Raw genomic sequence first — 23,910 nt, forward strand, 5'->3', positions numbered from 1 at the left:
AATGTCTTACAACCAATCCTATTCCATAAAGATTGATAAACAGTCAGCCCACTCACATCCTCCAGATTGCCCATAATGCAAAGCAGGTCACTGGCTGTCAGCTGCCCTCCATCAAAGAACTTTGGCACCGGTGGCACCAAGACAAATGGTTAGAACATCAATGTATTTGTCAATTAAAGTGATACTACTTTACCTTTGTTGATTATGTAGGTTGTTCATTGTTTGGTATGTAACTATGTTCATTTTGTACATTTATAAGGAGAAGTTTTATAAAGTGTTTCACAGGTATTCCCTACAATTTGAAGAAGAAGAAGCAGAAGAAGAAGAAGAAGAAGAAGAAGAAGACACGTAACACCGTTCGTGGCCTTTTTTTTTTTACGTTTCAGTTGTGTTTTACCTTCGATAGGTTTGGGGCTTATGAGGACCCGTCGTGACGTCAGCGTGTGGAAATTGTCAGAGTGGCAAGATGGCTACGGAACCAAATAAGACCGAAATCCTTACAATTTTCAAACGATTAAGATCTATTCCCACAAACAAGGTAACGTAAACACACACAGCCACGTGCGTGTATCGTCCTGTTAACGTGACTTTTATTAGCACTAGTCTGTCAGCTTAATCTGTCCAGCACAGCATAGTAAGCGGTCACCCGGCTAACTGTTAGCTAGGTTTTCTATCACCTATAGCTGTGGGCCTACACGCTCAGATGTAGCGTTAACATTAACGTTAGCTAACGTTAGCTAGCCTGCGCTACCGGTAAAACAGTCAAACATAAAGGCCACGTATACGATTTGTGGTCGTTAGGAGGCTACATATTTCAGCTATACCGAGCCTGGAAGCTAAACAGTGAACGTGTGACGTGGTACAATGAGGTAGAGTTAACATTATAGCTAAGGTAACGTCCTTAGAGAGTTGGATATATCATAACTTTACAGTAACGATAATACACATTTGAAGTCTTAACATTTGACTGTAGTGTTGTCGACAGGATGCTGCTCCTGCTAGCAGTGGCTGACTGATGATATTTGGAGAGGTTGCTGCGTGTTGTTTAAAGCCATGTGATTAGTTTCATGTCATAGTATGTTGTTTCCGTGTTTGATTAGCGCTAGTAGCTAGATTAAGCTAGCTGTAACGTTATGTTAGTTATCTAGAGAGGTTGTACAAATCACGGTTCAATATGCGGTACTCTAAACCAGTGATTCTCAACCTTTTTCATATCAAGGACCCTAATTTAGTCCACATCAGAGCCACGGACCCCCATTTGATGAGATTTTGTCTCTCGGACCCAAATCTGAGAATATTATTATTGTTGATATGATTTTGTCCAGAATTTCATGACTATCTGAATTGTAAGTAGAGAGATAACAGAGAAACTATGTTCAAAATAGTCATTCTCCTACGTTCTCTAATTGTGTTAACTTCTTGTAAATTAAATAATCGTGAAGTTTAACAATTTGCTGGGGACCCCCTGGAACCCCCTCAAGGACCCCTGGTGGTCCCCGGACCCCACGTTGAGAACCACTGCCCTAAACCTAACGGCCGTAACTCTGGCTTTAGCGATCGACGCAAGACAGCGTCGTTAGCCATCCAATGTTTGCTGCTTTTATCTCTCGCTATAGCTGCTCTACTAAGTAATAGCTGTTCTGTATGAACTACAGTATATATGATGTATATGGTACTGATGTATATGATGGTATGTGAAGCCCTTTGAGACATGCTTGTGATAAAGAGCTATATAAATAGACATGATTATGACAGTATCCCATGACAATGTTCTTTCTACCTAGGCATGCTTTGACTGTGCAGCCAAAAACCCCAGCTGGGCAAGCATTCCCTACGGTGTGTTCCTGTGCATCGACTGCTCCGGCATTCACCGTTCCCTGGGAGTGCACCTCAGCTTCATCAGGTAGGCTTCAGCATAACTACAGCTTAGCTCAACAATGGTGTGGTGTATCAACTGTAATAACCAGTCTGTGATACACATTTCTTTGACAGAGGCTTGCGTAACCATTCTCCTTAGTCACTGGCCTAGGAGAAAAGAATCGGTTACTGTTATTGCCAAGTACCAATAGTACCACGATCACGTGTACCTGGGTTATACTGTGTGCTGACTGTGTGAGTCCTGACTTAAATATTACTCCCTGTTCCCTTCAGATCCACTGAGTTAGACTCCAACTGGAACTGGTTTCAGCTTAGATGTATGCAGGTCGGAGGCAATGCCAATGCGGTAAGTCATAGGCGTCACGTTTACGACATGCTGGCAATGACGAAGACACCTGCTAAGAGACATTGTTTGAATAGTTTTCTGAAAGATGGCAATTATTTTTAATATCTTTATAATTGCATCTCTTGCCTACGTAGTGGAACTAGCTCAGACAACAGTTAGGGCTTAGTTATGCAGTGATAATGTGAATAATGTGATCAGATCACAGCACACTCATTGCCTCTGTTCTCTCCTGTCTGTGAAGACTGCCTTCTTCCGCCAGCATGGCTGCTCCACAAATGACACCAACGCCAAGTACAATAGTCGTGCAGCCCAAATGTACAGGGAGAAGATTCGACAGCAAGCCAATGCTGCCTTGTCCAAGTATGGCACAGATGTGAGTATTAATATATGCTACATTCCATACACTATGAACACTGCTTCTTGTTGGCAAAGGCTGTTTCTTTATTTTCCTCTCCCTGCTTTTGAGTCTAATTTACCAGTCAGAGCAGATTTTGCAAGGAATTGAGATTGAAAATTCCCACACTGGACCAAATGAAAACACAACACTGAAAAAGATATAACAATAAACCCTGCCACATGCTGGGTTTGAATCTTGGGTAGGACCTTTGTTGCATGTTACCCCCCCCCCCCCCCCCCCCCCCCCCTTCCCACATACACATTAAAAATCTGTATCTCCATGGTCCATTTTAAAGACATACAGTGTGTATTGGACGTTAATAGCACTCTATCCAATCTAGAAGTAACATAATTGGGAAATATGATCTGACCTCTGACCCTGCTCCCATAGTCTGTATTAGCTACACTTCACATAATTTTGTGGTAGTACGATTTGTTTTTGATTTTAATGTTGTACCCCACTGGTCAGTTCCCTAACAAATAATGAACTCCACCAAATAAAACTAAATACCATGAATTCAGTGCAGTGTCTTGTGGATCAGTGACATGTTACATAAGAGTAGGAAGGTGATTATCAGTGTGCTGGCCATGTCAGCAGATCTACTTCAAAGTCCACAAGGTGTTCACAAATCACAGCATACGATTACCTCATTATAGGCAATATGCCACAAATGAAACGATAAGTTCAGTTTAGTTTAGTTTATTAAGTTTATTTGTCAGGGACCATGTGCAAAAGAGAACATAAAATGGACCAGCAGGTCGACATAAAATACAGCACAAACAATACAATAAATTACAAAGTACATGTTGAAGTACAAAAAAATCACATCTAACATTTCACATTTCATACACACACTGCACAATATGTGAGATCACATTATGCTAATTTGAATAATAAATTAGTAGTAGCAAAGTAGTAGACTAATGTAGGCATGATTGGTTATTTACAATCCATTTCTTAGCTTCGCGTGAGAAAGTGTGGAGATCGGTACAGACTTTCAGGTCAGTGGGAAGTTTGTTCCATTCCTTTATGGCTTTAAATGAAAAGGAGGATTGAGCATAGGCAGAGCCTCTTTTGGGAACTCTACACTCCCCCCTTGAGGTCGACCTCGTAGTCCTGCTGGTGTTCTCGGAGCAGAGTTGGACAAAGATCTTCAGGGGTGGGGGAGTGGCATTGTGGATTATCTTGAACACCATATGGATGTCTGAATACATGATTGCATTTGACAGCAGTGACAGCGATATTAACTTGCAGACCACAAGCTTCTGAACACTGTTGAGTAAATTGTGTCAATCCAAGCACCTCAAACACTCCTCATGTCTTCACTGCAGCTATGGTTTGACTCTTCTGTGGGAAGCACTCCAGCTGCAGCCCCTGAGAAGAAAGAGACAGACTTCTTTGCAGAGCACACACAGGTTTGTTACCATTTGGATTTTGCCAAATCATGGTCTGGAAAGCTACTATCTTCAAATTAGTTTGTGATTGAAAAGGTTTCCATATTGTGCAGATGCCTGGAATATGTAATTGCTTTCACATTGAGGAACCAGTGACACATTAGTTGCTTTAAGCCTAATGCCTGTGCAGCCAATGTGCAGATCCAACAAAAAGCCTTAAAGGAAAGTTCCAGCATGATTGGAGTTTTTGCTAATTTCCTGCATTCCCTTACTATTTTTACATTGCTTTAGATCATTTTCCAGTGCTTTTATCATTTTGAAGAGGTTTGCTATTTTTCCCATGTCTCTTTTCAAAATAAATATTTTGAAATAAACAGAAATAAATAAACAAACCAGAGTGTCTTGCTTTGGTTTGTCAGTTGGCTTGAATGGGTTGTGATTGACAGCAGGCGGGTCCTAATTTAACCACAGACAGCACAAGCTGTTGGTTGAAAGGTTTATTTTGGAGAGGAAAACAGGGAAGCAGAAAGCAGAAGTAAGATGGAGTCAGTGAGCCCGAGACATCTGACAAAACTGATTTAACGTATCTTTAATCATGGAGCATTCATGTAAAAACAAGTATCACAAACAACATTAACAGGATGGAAAATTTGGTGCAAATGTTTCCTGTTAAATTTGATATTGAGGAATACTGCTGGATCTAAAATATTAAATTATGGCATAGGACATGGCTTTATGTGTTCTTGTGCACTCAATTGAAAATGTAAAAAAACAAAAAAAACAAGCTTATTGTAGTTTTCATTTTTCCAGCCTGCTAATGACTGGAGCATGGCGCCGCCCACCTTGTCGGAGCAGAACGGAGCCGCTATCGCCCCACAGCTGATGGACACAATGGCCAAAGGCCAGGATGACACCAACAACCGTGAGTTAAAAAAAAATGGACCTGCCAGCATGATAAATTTATGGCATCAATTACATTACCTAGCAGTAAATAGGAGTTTTTAAACTGCCGTGTGATAAGCTGTTGTTTTTTTATGAAATGCTAAAATCCAACTGGATTTGGCTTCGCATGTGTATTTCACTCATTTGAAAATTTCACTCATTTGAATGACTTCCATTATAAAGGGCTTGAGCAAGGTTCTCATGTAATAACAAAATAGGTAGAGGTGTGTATTTCTACAAATGTCCTGTCATCCAATTTTGATTTACTTAACACAAAATTGTCAACTGGAAATGGGACTCATTTTAGATTGCACTTAATTCAACAAGTTGTGGATAAAAGACAGGAATCATTTGATGTGTTGCTTTAGCTGTTTGATCCCTGATGTCATCTTATGTGGTTCTGCTAGAGCCAGAGGAAGGACCGAGCATTGAGGGACTGAGCACATCGCCTAAAGCCTCCATTGGTGAGTCTGTCACAAGCCTCGGTTCAGCCTGCTTTGTACTGCCTTCTTGTCTCAAACATAAAACTCAGCACTTTCATCTGTAACTTCTCTTATCATGTTTGACATTTTGGCTATTCAGTGGATACATACTTGCTCCAGTCTACCAATGTGATGTATCCTCTGTATACTAGGGTAAAACTCTAATAAGCTCATAACATAATACATAATCCATTTCTGCGTATACGCATACTTTCACTTTCTACACAGCTAATCCTACTGTTAGAAGAACAGAAACAATAATAATAAACAATAATAATCTGTAGATTAGTAGACCTGCTTCACTGCATAGACATTTTCCCATCAAATTGTTTCAGTCAAAGCAAAGACTTTTCTCTCTCTGGAGCCATGAACTTCCACACCTTGTAGTCCACACCTTGTAGTTATGCACACGCCCTGTATCTCGCTTTTTGTCTCCAAGATGCTCAGACAAAAATAGCACCGCAATGTACCGAGCATAACATCTAATAAAAAATATCAGGGACAGAAATCCAACCAGTAGCAGTCTATTTTTTAGTATAATTTAGCTTGAAACCATATCGAGGTGAGCATTATGCTCACATAACATCTGCTTCTTCTGTGTTTTTGAATATGATTGTGATTTTCTGGTGTGTCCTGTCCTGTAGAGGACTCCATGCGTTTGGCATCACAGGAAGCATGGATACCCACAGGTGATTAGAGTGTGTCTGTCGTTTGACCACTGGCTGGCTATGCTGCAGAGGCATGGTTGTGTGCTTGATTGACACCTCACGAGCCCCCGCTCACTCGCTGCTCCGCAGTTTTCAGGCAGTGGAAATATTTTTAAGACATTTAAACTATTATTAAAACTGTCAAAAAGCTCAGTTAGGGGTAATTGTGGGCTGATTTGCTGATAAATGTCTGGTAAATAAATTGCTCTTTGAGAAGGTAATTTGGTATTCCCAGCCAGAAATGTGGAACAACAAGGCCACTGCATTGTGTAAAAGGCAGAGGGCAGAGATGTATGAGCACCTTTGCCTGAAAAATCAAAGCACTTGCAGGTAATCAGTGTACTGGTCTTGTTTTTTCAGTAAGTATTTGAACTGCAACACCTTTTTTGGTGCCATACTCAGGAAGTGTAATGACTCACTGACGATTAGGTTAAAGCACTGACTCTAATAATTACCTTTGCAGCTCACTGTACATTTATGATTTTCTTCTGATTTAGGTTACAGTCTAAGCAGCAGCTTGCACAAAACACATCTTTCTTACTAATACCTATGGAAAAGTTTGGTGTTGTTTGCAAGTGTCCTGAAAGATGAATAGTTTCCTAAAGTGTCTGTTGCTTTAGTTCTTTACTCCTCTTTCAAAATGTTCTCATTTCTCTTGCAGAACTACAAAATTTCCTATCTTGCAAATTTAGTTTCTTCTCATAGCAAAGCTGATTGGCAAACATCAGAGAGCTTAAACGTTTTTGACTTGCTGTCATGCAAGTAATGCATCAAGTACTTGGGTCACAGGCGTTTTGGGAAACTAAGGCCTAATAAGCTCAGTTCCAACTTCCAAGTGCTGTGGTGCGTTGGCTTACATGTCCATAACCAAGTTTCATGCTTTGTGTCTGCAATGATTTGATTGGTTGCAGTCTCAGCATTAACAAAGCAAAGCCAAAGAAGGCCCTGTTCTTCACAGGTGATGCAGTGTTGTTTCTCTGCTGTGGGAGCATTATCAGCCATATTAGCCTTTTTACTGAGCTGATGCCTTCCTTTCTTGTTCTGATTTCAGGTCGTCATTGTAAAACTTGTTCTTAATTGGCCTACTTGGCTAAATGAAGGCTTAAAAAAATTTGAAATGTCTTGCAGTTTGTTATTACAGCTTGATATTACTGATAATACTGGGTTTTTCTGTGCCCAGTGAGGAACAGTGTCTCATGTTGTTTGTTATATCACAGATGTGAAATCCTCCATAATTGGGAAGAAGAAGCCCATGGCTGCCAAAAAAGGGGTGAGTGATGTTTTTACCAAACCACAAACCTTGTATCTTGAGAACTGCAATACTCAGTGAGGACTTTGCTCCCATGGAACAAGAGATTTTGGATATACAGCATACAAAGCTTTTTACAGAAAAACACAGGACAGGGAAAATAAAAAGGGAACTTTCACCAGTTTGGCATTGAATATAGAAACTGCTTTAATGGGTTGAATGCTGTTGTCAGTTTGACCGGACTAGACCTTTATCAGAGGATGCACTCTGTCCTTTATTGTCAAACTGGATTCAACTCAATATTGGCATTAAATGTTGCTATTATTGCTTACATTCTTACATTTCATTAAGTAGCATTAAGTAGTCTATGACTTGTATTGATCTTTATCAGTGACCAGTAGGAATTACGACAACATCGACAGGTCTTTGGCACAGCTTACGGTGGCCTGTAAATGACACAAATGATAATGTTATGTTTTCACAATAGAGACGAGCAAGTGAGCTTTGAAAGCCAGAAATCTCAGCACTTGGTGAAGTAATTGTGGAGTCATTAGTATTGATAAACAAAACTATCAACCCCCTGCAGATATATTATGGTCATTTTGTGCTTGGGACAATAAAAATCGTACTTATTTCACCTTTTAAGAAACGTGTCCACTGAAGGACGTCTGAACTATTTGAGTCTTATGTTGTCTTCTTATATAACTCCATAACACAAAGCACCTTCCCTCTCTAACCTAGACCCAAATTATTTACACTGTTTTCCCCACACGCAGCTTGGAGCTAAGAAAGGTCTCGGCGCCCAGAAGGTGAGCAGTAAGAGTTTCTCGGAGGTGGAGAAGCAGGCGCAGGTGGCAGAGAAGCTGAGAGAGGAGCAGGTTGCCGAGGCTAAGAAACAAGCTGAGGAATCCATGTAAGTCGTCCAACATCATTTTTTTGCCTCTGCTATTTATACTTGTGTTTATTTTGGCGGCATCGTTGCTGCTAAGCACGCATTGCTGTGATGTTTCTGCACTGCACTTCCCAGAGATCACCTGTCAATCAAACAGTGTGAGCAGAGCTTGGCTTTTCTGTTGATGAAGTTTGAGTTTCTGTAGGTGGCGCTCTTTTCTTTGACTGTTCAGCCATGTTGGCTATCACTGCTCATGATAACTACCCAGTTCTTCTTCTATTTACTCCAAACAAACCACTTGTTGCTACTGACAGAGGCGTAAAACGCATCACTTCCTATGCACCAGTAGGGTTGGGCAATATATCAATATTATATCGATATCATGATATGAGACTAGATATCGTCTTAGACGATATCTAGTCTCATATCATGATATGGCATAAGTGTTGTCTTTTCCTGGTTTTAAAGGCTGCATTACAGTAAAGTGATGTCATTTTCTGAACTTACCAGACTGTTCTAGCTGTTCTATTATTTGCCTTTACCCACTTAGTCATTATATCCACATTACTGATGATTATTTATCAAAAATCTCATTATGTAAATATTTTGCGAAAGCACCAATAGCCATCCCTACAATATTGTCGCAATATCGATATCGAGGTATTTGGTTAAAAATATTGTGATATTTGATTTTGTCAATATCGCCCAGCCCTATTTACAACTGAACATTTAGCCCACTTCGTAGAAAATACCGAGATATATATCGTGTATCGCCATTCAGCCTAAAAATACCGAGATATGATTTTTGGTCCATATCGCCCAGCCCTATGCGCCAGATGATTTTTCCCGGGAAAGAGCTACCAGACACCGAGTGTTTAGAACAGCAAATGTAAAAGTTTTCATGAACTGGATGAAACACTATTGTGTAACATCAGGCAGTGATGGAGAGTAGCAAAAAGGATATTTATCTTATGTAAATGTTGCAAATTATTACTTTAAAATTTGCTCCTAATAGATGCTGTTTCTGGTTTGTAATTTCCATTCTGCTCCTACCAAAATAGTGCATACAACACATTCTGTTCCTACAAAAACATTATCTATTGACCACCAAAGACAAGATACAGATCAGTGAAGTATACGCCATTATGGGGGCAAGTATGAGGCTCCTTTGCCCCCCAGCTGTGCTCTGATGTCACTTGTCCCGGCTGTTGCAGTGTGGCCTCGATGCGTTTGGCCTACAAAGAGCTGGAGATCGACAGGAAGATGGAGGAGAAGAAGATCAAGAGCCTGGAAGGCAAGAAGAGAGAGCAGGCCGAGAGACTGGGCATGGGCTTTGGCAATAGGAGGTAACGTCCCAAAACCGCTCCCCTCCACACTGATCATGACCGAGTTCATCTTCCCTTCATTTCACTTAAAATGGATTGAAGATGAATGTTGTCTCAGGATGTTCTTGTGAAATGAGTGCAGCCCTGAGCTTTACTCATCTGCACTACTCTGTATCTACTCTTAAGCTTACATCTACTTCACAACATTGCATCCAATAATGTCAAAACATGCTATTGGTCACAACAATAGGCTAATGGGACGTCTGAACCTGCTGTTGTTAATATAATATAAGAAGGTCAGTGAGGAATCCTGCACTCACTAATTTGCCTTTGGAAGTTCAATATGTCAGTGTTTATTTTCAGGACTTTCTCAAGGCAAAATCTCCTTTAGGAAAAACCTTTGACTGAAACATAAAAATGGTATGCATAGGTGATTTGATCTTGAGGCGTCTTTCCCCTGTTTTGTTTAAATTCCATTTTTTGGAGTTGCCTGCCTGTACCCCAAAAGCACAGTGCAATGCCATAATTATTACATAAAGGGGAAACCCTAAAAGCAATGCACACATAGTCGGGCTCCAAATATATTTAGACAACAATTGTTGTTTTGGCTCCATGCCATTCAGGCTACATGTAAAATGGCTGCGGTTTATGTGCAGATTATCGGCTTTGATATTTTTTTCCACCATAAATAATGAACAGTTAAAGAGCTACTGCCCTTTTAGTACACAATCCCTCATATTTGGTCTAAGCATGGCCATTTTTAGCATGTAGTCAAAAAGTCTTTGTGTGTTTGTGCATATGTGCAGTCAATCACAACAGTGCTGTTTTGTGTGTGTTTACCTTTGGCTCGTATGCTTCCTGTTTCAGCGCTGTGTCTCACTCGGTGATGTCAGAGATGCAGGTGATTGAGCAGGAGACTCCTGTGGGGGCCAAGACCTCCTCGCGCTCCAAACTGGACATGTTTGACGAGCCTGGCTTCACCTCTGGACCCCCAAAGTAAGACCCTCTCATCACCTACTTCTGTCTCTGTTACGTTTTTTTTCCTGCTGTCCGTCCTGCTCTGCTGTTTGATCATAGAAACAAAGATGATGGAGAGAAAGTTGAGCAGGTTTCCCAGGCCAGCAGGGACTCAGCGCTGTCACTAAACCAGTTAACAGCTTATTGAACTGTACTGTGTTTTTGTCTGATGGGTGTGCAGGTATAAGGACAACCCGTTTACAGTGGGAGACGGTTTTGGGTCCCGATGGGATTCGGAGGGAGGAACCGCCTCCTTCACCACCTCCTGGGCCCTGGAGAAAGAGGATCCCAAAGAGGAGGTCACCATCTCCAGTATACAGCCAATAGGAGAGAGGTACCTGCATACGGATATTCATGCACACACACACACACACACACATGCTCACTCTCAGTCTATCTGTAATGAGGCTAAAGCACTGACTCTAATAATTACATTTGCAGCTCACTGAAAATTGTGTGATTGCTGAGTCAGCAATCACAGGTATAATATTCTCGCTCTTTATTCTTTTTCTTCCGTGCACTTTTTAAGAACCTTACTACTCTTCTTCTTCTGCTCTCACTCACAATGTCAATATATAAGCAACGCGATGTATAGTTTTTGAGATATTAACATACGTTTGACACCGGTTTTCCACTCTATTTCACACTAGTTTCTGCTGCATTGCTGCTCTCTTACACATGAAGCTCTTCTGCTTATTTCACTCTCCTTCATTTCAAAATTCTTTACATATTTTCATACCTTTTTACTTCTTAGTACTGTTACATTTTAGAACATTTTCACTCTATTTCACAGTAGTTTCTACTGCCTTCCTACTCTTCCTACTCTTCATACTACTTGTACCTTCCAGCTTTTCTCTCATTCACGTTGTTGGATACACGTTTGAACAGACGATCCACGGTCAGTCACGTTTAGAAACACGCACACACACACGGACACACCCACACACATGCCTACACACACCACACTAACCCTATGCTAGGTATTCGTTACTATAGGCTGTCACAAGCAACAGTTTGCACGTTCAGCAATCACACGCATTTTCTCCAGAAAATGCACCTTTCTAGTTTACAATATTCTTTTGATTTAGCAAAGTTTGGTGTTTTTCGGCAGTTTCCTGAAAAATTAATAGTTTCCTAAAGCATCTGTTACTTTAGTTATTTACTCTTCTCTCAAAATGTTCTTATTTCCCTTCCAGAACAACAAAATATCCCATCTTATAAATTTAGTTTCTATTCTTCTCAGCCTATCTGTGTCTTCCTTATTCACATTTCCTCAAAGTGTAAAACCAGTCACAGTCCAGTCAGTCCGATGCCCAGGCCGTTACGCTGGACTGGCCACAGCTCATCATGTGTGTTGTTTTTCTGTTCCCAGGCTTCCCAGTAGAAGGAAAGCTGAAGTGTCAGCGCCGGTGGCAGAGTCAAGTGAGGCCAGGCAGAAGTTTGCCAATGCCAAGGCAATCTCCTCTGACATGTTCTTTGGTCGGGAGAGCAGTGCTGAGGTGGGGAGCCTCGTCTTCGTCTCTGTTTTAAACAGCAGCAATACAGTAATGCCTCTTCAAGCTTAAAATTGATGTATTGGCAAACGTGTAGTGGAAGACATGAATCGTGGGCAGAGATTTCAATGGCTGTTCTATATTAGTTGTAACTAGGGCTCGGCGATAATTCAATATTATCGTTCATCATCTAGTTGTAACCTGTGTCTGTGGATTGAGTTTTTTTATAGACAGATTGGCTGAGTCTGGTATTAACCTGCTCTGATTATCTGAGTTAACTGACTATACTGCTCCTCCTTGTAAGTCACCTTCCTGTGTTCGGCTTTTCTACAACCTCTCAGCCAAGGTCTGCTTTTGTGTAACTGAGTACCATTGATAAACAGGAACTGACACTGTTGCTTTACCTCTCAGTATGAAGCAAAGACACGACTGGAGAGCATGTCGGGCAGCACCTCCATCAGCTCAGCTGACCTGTTTGGGGACGGCAGTGACCGCACAGGTAAAACCGTGTGTGTTTGTATGTGTGCAAGTTTTCCAAATGAGCTCTGACAACCCCGTTGTCAGGAAAAACCTGTGTGGATTAATTCAAACACTGCAGAAAAGGGAAAAACAATATTAGTCTTATGATAAATCATGCTGGAGTGGATTGTGGAATTTGTTCTCATGTTGTGTCAGTGAGCGGGACAAAATTAGATGAAAACCAAATCTGATTTTTCATTCAGCTGTTCAGACAACAAAGAAGAATGATTTTTAAAACAAAAAGAGCGACAAACTTAATGCATCTGTCCCAATTCACGTTAACTTTTCCTCATGCGTTCCCTTCGTACTCTCCATGTTCTAAACCTGAGGCTTGTTCATTCTTTTTCTGCCCTTCATGCCACATGGTATGTAGGACATCATGTCATCATGTTGATGTGGGTGCGACTGTATCTCTGTTAGGGCTGGGCGATATGGACCAAAAATCATATCTCGGTATTTTTAGGCTGAATGACGATACACGATATATATCACGGTATTTTCTACAAAGTGGGCTAAATGTTCAGTTGTAAGTAGGGCTGGGTGATATGGACAAAATCAAATATCACAATATTTTTGACCAAATACCTCGATATCGATATTGACAAAATTGTAGGGATGACTATTGGTGCTTTCACAAAATATTTACACAATGAGATTTTTGATAAATAATCATCAGTAATGTGGATATAATGACTAAGTGGGTAAAGGCAAATAATAGAACAGCTAGAACAGTCTGGTAAGTTCAGAAAATGACATCACTTTACTGTAATGCAGCCTTTAAAACCAGGAAAAGACACTTATGCCATATCACGATATTATGATATCCAAAATCTAAGACGATATCTAGTCTCATATCACGATCGATATAATATTGATATATCGCCCAGCCCTAATCTCTGTGCATACAGACATACAGACATATATACAGACATCATGTCATCATGTTGATGTGGGTGTGACTGCATGTCTGTCTGTTAGCAGACAAATTGTTCAGCACATAAAACTTCATACTTGCCCCACAGGTTCGTTCTGTAGAGTCGATGATCTGGTTAGATTTCGAAACGCCTTGCTACATAATTGTGCATATTAATGACGATACTATATACTATAACTCCTTAATGCTTTAAGATACAGATTTCATATTAATACTGTCCATGTGTTATGTGAAGACAGGTATGTTGACATAGAATCATTTGCCACTAATGCATTAATAGCTTAATTAATGACTACATTTGCATAACCGGTTCTGTTTAATATATCATGGTGATTATGGCGGGACATAAGGCAGCTCAAGTGTCTCTTGTTTAAGTATTTGAATATACTGCTAGAATTAAGGTATCAAAATGAAATCAAGTTTAATCTTTTAATTTCCCCATCACTGACACAGCCGTTCATTAATTATTAGTGAATGGCACCAATTCAAACTCCTGTGAGATAGCTGATGCTGTGAATGTTTTGGCTCGTGCCGGCTGCCTGCTGTACTGACTCCCCTCCTCCTCTCCAGGAGCGTCAGGAGGTTTCGACAGCGTGCTCCCCTCCGGCCCGGACATCGCACAGTTCAAACAAGGAGTGAAGACCGTGGCGGGCAAGATGGCCGTCCTCGCCAACGGTGTCATGAATACGATCCAGGTGAGAGAGGGGCGGAGTCGGTGTCATCCTCAAGCTTAAAGCAATATTCCACTTAGTTTTAACATGGGGGTTATTCGGCAATGAAAACCAGAATATAAACTACTCACCGAGATCAGATGCAGCTGGACGAGTTTGTAGCGTTCGGATTTTTACTTCCCATTCATTTGAATGAGGCCAACATGTTTGTGAACAGATTCAACAACAGATCCTGCTTTTAAAACAAAGCAGTCCTTGGTCCGTCGTGATTTTGCATTTCTGTCCTTGGTTTACACTGAAATTAGTATTTATAAATAAAAGTGGATCCGGTCTCCCAAACAGGAGCTATCTCTCCTAAATGGTATCCTTCCGCTATGTTCTCTTCTATCAATAAGAATGCTATTTGGTGAAATTATTTTCTAAAACGTTGGACCAAATGCCAATTGAAAATATCAGGAGCAGGATCTCCTAAATCTATTTTTGTGGCTCATTCAGATGAATGGGAAGTAAAAAAGCTGCATCTGATCTTGAGTGGTTTATATTCTGTTTTTCATGGCGGTCAAGTGCCAAATAACCCCCATGTTAAAACTAAGTGGAATATTGTTTTAAAGGGGAAGTGATACAGCACCTGTCTAACTGTATGAACCTCTACACAAATGTCTCTGTTTTTTTCTCTGCCCAGGATCGCTACGGCTCGTACTGAACGGCCTTGGGAGACGAGCGGCGAGCTGTGGGAAGACGTACTAACGACTGCGTAGAGCAAACCAGCCTCCTGACTGACGTGTGCATTTGGGCGGAAGAGACGGGACGAGAGAGACGGGAAGTAGAAAAGATTGCATGGAGAGAGAAATCGTCCTTCTCGCCCGTCCGTGTTTTAGAGACAATTTGCAGGAGTGAGACAGTATTTTATTTTTTTTTTTCTCATTCTCGTTAGCAGAGTCTTTGAGTTTTATTTTCATAAAGGAAAAACCATTGGAGGGGTATAGTCTTTTCTAAACCAAGAATTTTGTTGTAATTTACTGTCAGAAAGAGTTTTTGGTCTTAGGTTTCAAAATTATATTTGTCCGAGTTAATTCTACTATATTTTATTCCTTATAAATGAATCAAGGTATTGTTTTGATTCATATTATCAAATATTATTTCATGCTTATGTCGGTTTTTGTTTTATTGTGGATGTTCTTGAAAAGGAGCAGTATATATTTTAACCGTTCAGCGTTAATTTGAACAAGAATCTAAGATGTTTCATGAATTGCATTCAGTGTTCAGTTCCCTGCTGCTCACTTACAGTACAGTTTTTCCACTAGTTATTTTTTTAAATTTACATAACGCACTGGCAGCCAATAAACCGAGGAAGACAAAGTGCTTGTTTACTGTTTTGAGTTCAATGGGTTCAGCGTGTTGCCTCACCCTGACAAAACGTGAGCTTGTAATTATAAGGTTTGATTTGGGTGGAGTGCAGTTCTGAGATAACAAGCGTCAAATAGTTGATGCCTGAGCTGGGAAAACACTTTCTCTCATTTTAAAATATTCAACCCCAAACGGTTAAATATTTTCCGACCTTCAGGGAAAACTGAAGGAACAACAACTTCACTGTCATTTTCTGCCAGTTGAATCCAAGTCTGCCTCATCTCTGTAAAAACATGAAAAGGTTTCTTGTGTTTTCTTTTCCCCCCCGTCAATGATTTCATCTTTAATTTTGGGAGACTAATAAATATCTTAGTTTTGCCATTTCCATCCGTTCAGTCTCGTAGACATATTGGCCAATGGAAAATATTCCTGACTCTGTTTGGTATAAACCACTTAAGGCTGCTCTTGTTGGATTGTGCCCCGAGTCAAAATGATTTGTCTCCTAATTGTAACACAAGGCACTGGTATGCCTGAGTGGAGACAAGGAACCCTTGTGGCAGAAACAGGAAATGAAGACAACCCTGTTATTTTCATAAACTTGTTGTACTACCTACTGCGATGGAAAATGACACCGAAAACCAGCCCTTGTCCTGCTATTTTACCTAGTACTTCCACCAGAGGTTAAAGTTACGTATACGCAATAAGCAGCTGTATTCAATAAATTTGTAGGATAAGTGGTGTGTAAGTGAATATAACCAAATGTGTCTCATTTCAACTAAAGCATTCTGCATTGTTGAAGTACAGTGGGAAGGCAGACATGGATCAAATCAGTTTTCTGTCACTGATGCGGCTCTGCTGTGGGACCGTCCCAAAGCCGCAGTCCCTTCACCTTGCATTCCAGGCAGACTCGACACTCACAGTTATGATTGATTGATTATTATTGACAGGATCCAGTAGACGAAAAGGTCTGGAAACCTTTTGTAAACTTCCTCATCTCTCTTTCTTTGTGGCTGTGGAATAGATTTGAGTGTCATATTTTTTCCCCCTACTGTGGCCATGCCTGACTATGTATGTCCCGCCTGTGATAAACTGTCCAAAAAAGATAATTAACACATGGATTGAAAGGATGAAACATTCAACTATTTATTTGTAGGCTACAAAAATAAACTTATTCGATATGTTAATAAAGATCGAAAACCTTTGCGGCCTGCTCCTGTCTTCATTGACTCCGCTCTCCCATACACACAAACCTGCTTTTCATGATGTTTGCTAAATCTCTGGATTGTCGGCTTTAGTAATGTGAGAAGTTCCTTGTAGATTTTTAATCTCTTGTATCTGGGCTTTGGTTTGTAATCCCGACATTCTTTGCATTAAGTAAAATAACAAATTCCCACCACATTTTACCTCGCTAGACATTTCTGTTGCTTCTTCCCTCTAAACCTTACTTCTGAAAATGTGACTATTTGTTTATATGTCACTTACAGCCCACAGTAGGCTGTTCCAGAGACCTGCTGATGTTGCTGTAATTCCTACTGGTCGCTAAAAGTAATAATTACTCAATGCTCCTTTAAAGTCTCCATGAAATGAACTCCCATTACTTTTTCTTCCTGGAAAACAGAGCATCTTTAATGGTGATCTCATGTTGCACTAGTAGGCGTAAATCTAAATTCCAACGAGTAAAACCATCACAGATTTTTGAACAATGTTTCAACAGGAAATCAAATCAAGGAAGTAAAGATGCCATTTAAAGTCTTTAAATGTGAAACCCAACGCTTGCTTTAAAGAACACATCATCTAAACTTTTTCAACAGGGTCTCTTTCTTGACGATGGTGATGTAATTCACAAGCCGACCGAAGGAAGCTGATCGTAGCTGGTGAGCCGACGGTCTTCAGCAAAGCTTCCCTTTACGCTGTCTAATCAGTCATGATGTTGAATTGCCATAGGTAGATGTACAATGTAAGAAAGGTGTTGGGTAGAGATAGGGCAGAAAGGGCTGAAGCCTCCTGACCCTCTTCTGGTGTTGCTTGGAGTCTCAGATCAGTTTTCCCTACTTAATAACTCTCAACAACAACTGCTATCTTATGCACGTCTCATAGCAAAGAAACTTATTTTAATGTTTTGGAAAAAGGCAGAGGTCCCACCTGTCAAATTATGGCTGGAAGAAATAGTAAAACTTTCTCACCTGGAGAGAATACGGTTCTCGCTATTAAACAAACTGAAACAGTTCAACAGGATCTGGCATCCCCTTCTCCAATACATTGATAATTCAAACTGATCAGTTGTACAATATCGATACCCCCTATTGGTGTGACAAGATGTGAAGTCCCGGGAAAGTGGGAGGGGGGCTGGGTTAAGGGGATAGTTGTATACATGTCTTTGTTTTGTTTTTTCTTTTCTTCTTTTCTCTTTGTTCGTTCTGTCTCTAAATCTTAAGCGAGGACAAATCTGTAATACTGAATGTATTTTACGCCTGCTTCCTCAATAAAAAATAATTCAACACAGAAAGGCCTGAAGCCTTACTTCATGAAATCTTCCGGTGATTTAAACTGGAGACCCAGGTGGATGAATCAGAGACACGCAAAAGACACATCTGGACAAGTTCTTCCTGTACTTTCGTATTATCTGACAGATGTTATTCATTTTGACTTGATTCCATTGGTACTGTAGTTTACTTGTGTGTACCTGTCCTGTACCCTTAGCCTGGCATGAAAAAGTCTGATATTTGATCCAGAATGGAGGCTCCATGTCTGCTGGTGGAGGAGAGGGTTGTTCAGTTTGTTGCTCTAGTTTTATGTGTTTAAGTGTTGCCAACTTTAGCTGACAAGTGGAGGACAAACTCACTGCTGCTTGGTTTCAAGCGGTCCCCTCTTGGCTGAAGTTTTTTGTGTGCCGATAGTGACAGAAGCATAGCTGCTTCAACAGGTGAAAGGATGAAAATCACCTGCATTCTTCAGACAAATAAACCACTGCGAGGACTTTTGGCAAGATCAATGAAATAAAAAAAGAACAAAGGAAGATTAATCACAAACATAATATGCAATAAATGATCATACAAACAATTTTATCCATTTGTATTGCGAGGTCTTCACTGTATGGACGATGGCACAGATCAGAGAACGTCTTAGAATACATCCTGAAGAACCCAAAGAAAGGTTCTCCAGTTTTCGCCTGACATGAGGCAGAAGTTTAGCTTTTATCGAGCCAACAGTCTGCGGTGCCACCCACCAGAAAACACACAGAGAAAACACAACAGAAAAACTTGAATCTCTTTCTTAATTACTAAAAAAGAATGTTATGAGAATCACGTTAGTACATATCCCTCTAAATCAAAGAGAGCTCTTATTAAATGTAATTGCCAGAATAGAAATAATTAACCGTTCAAGGCTAAGGGCGACTTTAAGGTGCTCACTGTCTGCCTGACATCGATCCTTGATGGAACAGGAAATAGCTTTTGGACCCATAATGTAGCAAGTCTTTCAGTGCAGCAACGGACTGACAGTTCCTTTCTTGCCGTTTCCTCTTTTTCTTGCATATGTCCAAGATCTCAGCAGATCCAGGAAGTCTTATCCCCAGTTGTAGAAGTAGATCTTCTGCCAGATGGGGAGGTAATCCATCAGAGGGCCTGAGCAGACAGACAGCAGGATCAATCAGTCACAATCAAACCTGGCAACAATACATTCTGAATTGTTTATGTGAGTGAGAAAATTAAAATGACTGATATTCAGCACAGAAAACAGGCACTGCTCCCATAAATACATGCTTGTCCCAATACATTATGCAATAATTCTGTTAATTCTATTCAATTTTTTGACCCATATAGTAGAGCCATTAGATTATTCAAATTGAAATGTCTTAAAGGAAAAATCCAGACTTAGAGACTCAATTTGTGATGTTCAATGCATTCCAGGAGTTATTTTGTGATCGTGTAGTAAGAGCAGGAGAGCGGGTTTTTGAGAGTTGCCTCTTACTCAAAACCCAACCTGTCTCTCTGCTGCATTGCATTCTGGTCTATCTCCTGTTCCTGTGGGTGGAGAAATTGGTCTCTCTCCTCTTCTACGATGGATTTCTGTATGATTGTCGAACGTCTCTTGGTGCAAAATGGCGGCTCTAGAAAGAAGCCCTCGCTCTTTGATTCTGAGGGACTGACACCAAAACCTGATGTTTACCGCTGATGTTTTAGATCGCTGAAACATTTTCTGATATCATCCTTCATTGTAGCGGCTGGAAATATCTCACTGTGACGTCCTGTTGTCTACATTTGACCAGTTATCCATGGGGACGTTTTTTTTAACAGCGTTATAGTGTTTTAGGGTGGATTTCCCCTTTAAAATGCATGCGTGCGGAGGACAGTCAGAGATATTGTACTTACGCGCTACCAGTCCGATTCCTGGAACATGATCAGCCAGAAGTCTCAGCAGGAAAAGAATCTTTGTTCTGGGAAAAACAGATGAAACAGCAGAGACACAACTGTTTAAACACCATTTAAAATCATTTAAAGGGAAATGAAATGAAAAAGTATTTAATGGGCAGGCCTTTGGCAAGGTACACCTTTTTATCAACCCAAAAATATTTACAATTCTTGGAAAACAGACTGATTTATTTCATTAATTTAATCCTCTTCAGTAAAATGCAGCATTAACCAGCCAGACACTTACTCTGAGTATCTGTCATAGAAGGGTGAACGGAGAAGGTAGTACAGCAAGAGAAAGGCTCTTCTCCTCATCTCTGCCCTCTCCCATCGATTCTGAAAGTTGGTATCACTGAGCAAACCAAAACTAGAGAAAACAGACAAACGCCGGATGTCATGCAATTCAGAATTTTCAAAGCTCACTTACAACTGTGTCAGTGTGACTCATAATAAGTTTGTAGAGTCAAAATTGTGTTAAAGTGCACAGATGAAAAAGAGGATGGAGTAGTGAAGTCATATTAGTCAACTTTTGTTTTTGATGAGTATACAAATTGGTATGTGTATATATATTTACGTATATATAGGTGTGTGCATACATGTGCAGGTATATACTGTATGTGGAAACATATTTGCTCATATTTTGGTGCAGTTTTTGTTTCTTGTTTTAACCTGGCTATGTGCTGAAATGTTTGTCTTTTTATTTTATTATGTTTTCTAATTTATTCTTTTCCTTTTCACCATGATGTGTATATTTTAAACTAAACACTATTGTGATGCTCACATATTTCAGATGAATTGTCAGCTGCCATGTGAGTACTTAATAAACCCTAAACATAAATCTAAAAAAAAGAAAACTGTGCTTTATCTTCCCACAGACTTGGAACTCAAACATTTCTTCTAACGTCTGGCAGACATCTCGGGACAAACACGGTCCTGAATGGCTCTTATTAGTAAACTGAGAACAGAATATTGCAGAGGAAGCGCTTAACTGACCTGGAAAGTTCGAGGACTCCAGAGATGAGCCAAGGCTTCCAGGACCGTTTCCCACAAAGTCCAAGACAGAGCACTGCATTCAGGAAGTTTTGATTCAAGGAAAAAGAAACACTCAACAAACAATTCTCAGGTAGGGACGAACTATGAAACTACAATCTAAAAAAAATCATTTAGTATTCAGAGTGTCTTGCTCATCCTGTTTTGTGTATGGTTGAGCGGACAGAGGTTTGCCTGGGTCGACTGAACCTGTCTTTGGCTCGAGGAAAAAGGAATAACATTACTATATTTTTAGGCATCAGTTGTGGAAACTGGACTGTGGCGTGTACAGGAACAGCTTAATATGCGATCCTGCAGCTGAATGGACTACAAGGGAAGGATACAGTGAACAAGCGGTCGTCCGATGTATATGGACTCGGCCATGGTCTCCTGCAGCCCCAGCTGTGTGGGTTTGCTGTGGAGCTTCTCCTCCTTCAGGCTGCTCCTCCTCTTCTCCTGGCTGGGCGCTCCCCACAGTCTGGCCTGCAGGGCGGGGACTGCCGGAAGAACCAGGGAAAACACATATACACACACACACACACACAGAAAACACACAGGAGAAAGGGAGAGAGGAGGAGAGGTGGATGACTTTAATACAGCAAAATATAATGCAAGAGTTACACATGGTGGATTCTCCATTGAAATATATGTATTAAGTGTCCACACCTGCCCCATCAATATTGTCCAATCAATTTCAAGTATCATGTTTGTTTATGATCACTAGGGACAAGGTGCAGTTTGTGGGGAAAAACTAACAAAAAGAAACAAAAAAATATATATTTAATTTTTTGTTGTAATTTTTTAAACTGTAGCCAATTTTATAAAAAGGTGTTTGAAAAGAAGGAAAATTAAACAAACAATTCTATTCACAGAAGTTGATTTTCTGAATAAACTTCACTTAAAATGGTGCTGAAACATTATATTTCATAGCTGAACTCGAATCTAAACGTTTATATAAAGTCACAGCAAAACAAGACTTGAACTTATTTATTCATTCAGTTTTGGTTTTGCTGTATTTGGTGTTATTCTGCTGATCATCTCAGACACAAACCAGCTGTGCAGTCTGCAGTCAGGCAGGCCTTGGTAGACCTGCTGTTAGCTGAAGCTGAAGTCTTTCCTTTGCCAGCAGGTGGTGTTTTTTTCTGCCAAACTGCTGTCTCCCTTAGTCACTACAGTTCTGGGGTTTTTCTACTGTGCTGAGGCTGGGAAATATGATGGGATGCTGCTCTGTTGCCCCTTTTTCATTATTATTCCAATTAGAACATTACATTATTATAGCCTGCATGAAGCAAAGTATTTCATGGAAGAAAGAGAAACCGTGGTTTATTCATTCTACAATCAAATTCACTTATTTAACAACACGGCAAAAATGAATTGCACAACAGAAGGGACAAAGCCTAACCCCGACCGCAATGAAACTTAAGAATCTGGCACAGCACAATTATATTCTTAACCAGGAACTTGGCTCTGACCTGCCTGGAGGTTCGGCAAGTGAAAACAGAATGTCCTTTCAGAGATCAATAAAGTATCACATTATCATTATCATTATCAGGAAGTAAATGTTCCTCTGCTGAACATGGATCTCAAGTGTTTAGATCAAAATAGCATCTGTCAGACCCGGCTGGCAGCTGCATTAAACCAGTTTTTTTTTTCCATTTCATTTCTTTTAATCAGGCTTTTGTTGAGACAGAAACAGGAGATTTCATTGTTGATCGGGATCAGGTTTCTCTCAGGCCTCAGACCACCTGCACTGCTGCTGACTGAGCAGCAGTGCCAGTGACCTCTAAAGGTTATCAAATAACCTTTACAACTAGAATGAAATCTTAATTAATAATAATAAGATGTTTTCCTGGTCTTACCGTTTCCTAATGGCCTCATGACTCGTCCTGACCGCTGGCCCACAAAGCAGGGGTCGTCTCTGTGCTCCTCGTTACCGTCGTCTAGGCAGAGCAGAAGAGATAATTATGCTGCGTCATCGTAAAGAAATGCAGGAGAATCTCACTCACACCACCTTCAGATGTACAGATAAACAGCATTACCTGTGGCACCACAACAGCCCCATCACCGGCTTTGTTTATTTCAATGAACTGAACACGTTTCACGCTCAAATTAGCCTAGCCATTTTTTTTTAAATATATTTTTATATCTCTTGTTTTCTTCTTGTCTTTATGTGTATGAATGACTGTATATTGTGGTCTGTTGTTGTTTATGAACTCACTTGCCTTGAATTGAAAACTGCGGGATGAATAAAGTATTTTGATTGATTGATAGATTTATAGATTGATAGATAGTTGAGTAAGCTTTTGATGCAAGGACTGACACTGTGTGAAAGATTAGTTTTAGATGTAGTTTGAAGCTGTAAATGGGTTGTATTATTTGTGTTTTGAGTTATGTTGGGATCAGCAAGTCATATCTCTCAAGAAACTATGTGTCTAATTAATATTCCCATAAATGGTGACCTAGAATATCAGATTGTAGCAGCTCTTAAACCAAGTACCATGTACACAAGCTGCAATGAGTGTTTGATTCCTGGCTGTAGTACTGTAGAAAAAAACACACCCTCTCTTCCTCATCAACATGTGGCAAAAGATCAAAGAGTGAGAGACAAAGAGGTGATAACTGACCTCTGTTCACAAACTCTGCGTCCCTGTCAAGGGGGATTATGGGAGGCGAAGTCTGGACGCCTGATTTGTACCACAGAAGAAGCAGGATGCGCAAAATCGCCCTGGGGATGAATGTGGGAAGAAAATTTGTTTAGGGAAATGAAAATAGAACGGGCATCTGGCAGTTGTACATGGACCATGTGGTTTCTTTCAGTCTTTTCAGATATTATCCATACTATCTAAAAGGATTAATAAGCAATAGTTTTGTAGAGTAAC

General features: G+C 40.3%; 2 protein-coding genes across 5 annotated transcripts; one reads left to right on the forward strand and one right to left on the reverse strand.

Moving 5' to 3' along the window:
* The first annotated feature begins 449 nt into the window (after positions 1-449).
* On the forward strand, positions 450-16,796 carry arfgap2 (ADP-ribosylation factor GTPase activating protein 2). Of its 4 annotated transcripts, none has more exons than XM_071531844.1 (17): positions 450-538; positions 1,785-1,903; positions 2,152-2,224; positions 2,466-2,597; positions 3,953-4,036; positions 4,826-4,937; positions 5,365-5,421; positions 6,084-6,128; positions 7,364-7,416; positions 8,172-8,308; positions 9,502-9,633; positions 10,480-10,608; positions 10,811-10,963; positions 12,002-12,128; positions 12,534-12,621; positions 14,146-14,270; positions 14,929-16,796. In XM_071531844.1, the coding sequence occupies exons 1-17, from the start codon at positions 467-469 to the stop codon at positions 14,947-14,949; spliced, it is 1,659 nt and encodes a 552-aa protein (XP_071387945.1). In that variant the 5' UTR covers positions 450-466; the 3' UTR covers positions 14,950-16,796. The 4 variants fall into 4 exon arrangements, with proteins under 4 accessions (XP_071387945.1, XP_071387948.1, XP_071387946.1 ...); XM_071531847.1 differs by having other exon boundaries at positions 5,371-5,421; XM_071531845.1 differs by lacking the exon at positions 6,084-6,128 and having other exon boundaries at positions 4,826-4,964; positions 5,371-5,421.
* Positions 16,797-18,648: 1,852 nt separating this feature from the next.
* pex16 (peroxisomal biogenesis factor 16) lies at positions 18,649-23,756 on the reverse strand (the record flags this gene model as incomplete). Its single annotated transcript, XM_071531848.1, has 7 exons — positions 18,649-19,216; positions 19,964-20,028; positions 20,250-20,369; positions 20,996-21,068; positions 21,376-21,528; positions 22,891-22,971; positions 23,656-23,756. Coding segments are annotated over 7 exons (652 nt in total), but the record flags the coding sequence as incomplete, so codon positions are not given.
* Positions 23,757-23,910: the final 154 nt, after the last annotated feature.

This window comes from Centroberyx affinis, unplaced genomic scaffold (genome assembly GCF_046629955.1).
Source record: "Centroberyx affinis isolate AG114_WGS23_722 - 3 ecotype Tasmania unplaced genomic scaffold, CSIRO-AGI_Caff_v1 ptg002143l_1, whole genome shotgun sequence".
Classification (NCBI taxonomy): domain Eukaryota; kingdom Metazoa; phylum Chordata; class Actinopteri; order Beryciformes; family Berycidae; genus Centroberyx; species Centroberyx affinis.